Raw genomic sequence first — 1,888 nt, forward strand, 5'->3', positions numbered from 1 at the left:
GGCCAAAAATCTTCATTTCAAGAAGAGATATTTTCCTGCATCGCCCACAACTGATCCTATTATAACACAGCAATAATTGCTGCACATGTGTCAAAATAACTATTTATTTCTTTTCCCACTAAAAAGTTTCGGGTACCTGACGGGTATCTGGCGGCGCTGCTCCACTCACTAAAATGGCTGCCGCTATTATTCTTGGTTAACCAAAAAAGTGTGACAGTCGTTTCGCCCCTTCTCTGTATACTGGCGGATTTCTCGTATTTTAGCAGCATTTGGCCACTGAAACCGAAAAATGCAACACCCACCAATGGTTGGAGCCATTTCCAGCTGGCTAGACACAAGTAGCGTAAGGTAGTGACGCAGCTAGATACCGTGGTAGGTGGAGAATCGGTACCTTCTACACTAGAAGGCAGAATAAATGTCCCTTTCTTGTTAGTTAACTTATCAAACAGTGGGTGGGTCTTCTGTTGGCGGATGGAGTCATCAGGTACCATGTACTAGCGTAATGATTCTGAGCAACATTAAAGTATGGAGGCAGGAACGGAATAAATGGCTGATTCCGGAGAATTAACTGCTTAATTATGGAAGCCTCTTTCTCCTGCATCGCCAGAAGCAGATTCTGTCACATGGCAGTAATAGTTGGTGTAGATGTGCAATAATTAAAGAGCTAAATCCGACGGCCTGTTTCCACTGCTTAAAGTCTTAGATGATAAGTGGGTACTTAGCGGGCGCTTGACGGCAGCTAGAATGGCTGCTAACTACTAGTCTTAGTTAACGAAAAAGGGGACATTGGTTTCGCCTTTCTCTGTATCTGTATGGACCGTAAAGACAATAGCTATGAGGAGCAGAAATTGGATGTCAGTGGCTCATGGGCTTTTTGAGTAACAGCTTAGCTTCAGAGTGGATACATAGTATAGGCTTATAGTTGCCCTATTGGATTCTCCACCGGGCGTAATAAATTGAATGAATGAATGCATCTGTACATACATACCACAACAGCAGCTGGTCCCAAAAAAAAAAACGCAGCAAACCGGCGTGGCGCGTGTTTTCAAGTTGCTGCGCTGTTGTTATTTGCGATCGAAGTCGCTGGGTAAAGCACGGCAAGACCCTGCCGAGCGTAATTGGACATTGCAATCTTGCCAGGTGGAACTTGTTGTCGTCATGTTTGCACAGCCGTTCCATCGTGGAGACTGCTTGCTACATCGCCACGCTTTGAGGGTCGCGCATCTTCCGCTGAATGTTCTACTGCCATGCTTCCCCGCCCTTATGAAACTACCGGTTCCGCATAGGGTGTGGCTATTTTCCGAATGGCTAGCGACCTGCGACGAGGAGGACCAAAGCAAGAATAGGCTCAACGAACGGTGGGGAAGAAAAGGCAGAAAGAGCTGTAGGAAGAGAGCAAAATCTCGATCCTGTCTCAATTCAAGGTGAAACGCGATGGCTGACCAGCGGAATCGTCCGGCTAAGTTTGTTCAGCAGGAGATCTCGCAACAGCCCTTCTGGGTATATATTCATATAAGACCAAACAAATCTCCGATGCGCTGATTTATTTGTATCGTTGACATTGAATATGCGAGCTGCGAGTTTCTGCATCGTGTTCGGCCTTGCCGCTCCTATACTAAGCTCCCCAACGACTGCAGCGCAGCCCGCAACAGTTGGGCGTTGGCAGCCGCTGGAAAGTCAAAAAGTTTTGGATCTTGAAGTCGCATATGGCAAGGATGTCAAAAAATTATTCAAGACGCCGTGGAATACTTGGGTGGCTAATGTGGACGTGATCTTTCCGGAGTCTACCTACACCGTACCATATATGGCCACACTGCCTACTGCCGCCATAGCGGCCTCTCTCTCATGGTCGGCGATGTCTACTGACGCTACCACCACTACAATGTTT

The 1,888-nt window shown here is 47.0% G+C and overlaps 1 protein-coding gene across 1 annotated transcript in view; it reads left to right on the forward strand.

Moving 5' to 3' along the window:
* The window catches only part of BBA_08173 (uncharacterized protein), a gene marked incomplete at both ends in the record, with an annotated part of 1,546 nt that extends 1,374 nt beyond the window's left edge, over positions 1–172 (forward strand). Inside the window, one exon of the mRNA XM_008603270.1 lies at positions 127–172. Within this exon, the coding sequence (XP_008601492.1) occupies positions 127–172 (46 nt within the window). The remainder of the gene's footprint in view (positions 1–126) is intronic.
* Between the last annotated feature and the right edge of the window lie 1,716 nt (positions 173–1,888).

The sequence above is a fragment of the Beauveria bassiana genome (assembly GCF_000280675.1).
Source record: "Beauveria bassiana ARSEF 2860 unplaced genomic scaffold BBA_S00032, whole genome shotgun sequence".
NCBI classification, from domain to species: domain Eukaryota; kingdom Fungi; phylum Ascomycota; class Sordariomycetes; order Hypocreales; family Cordycipitaceae; genus Beauveria; species Beauveria bassiana.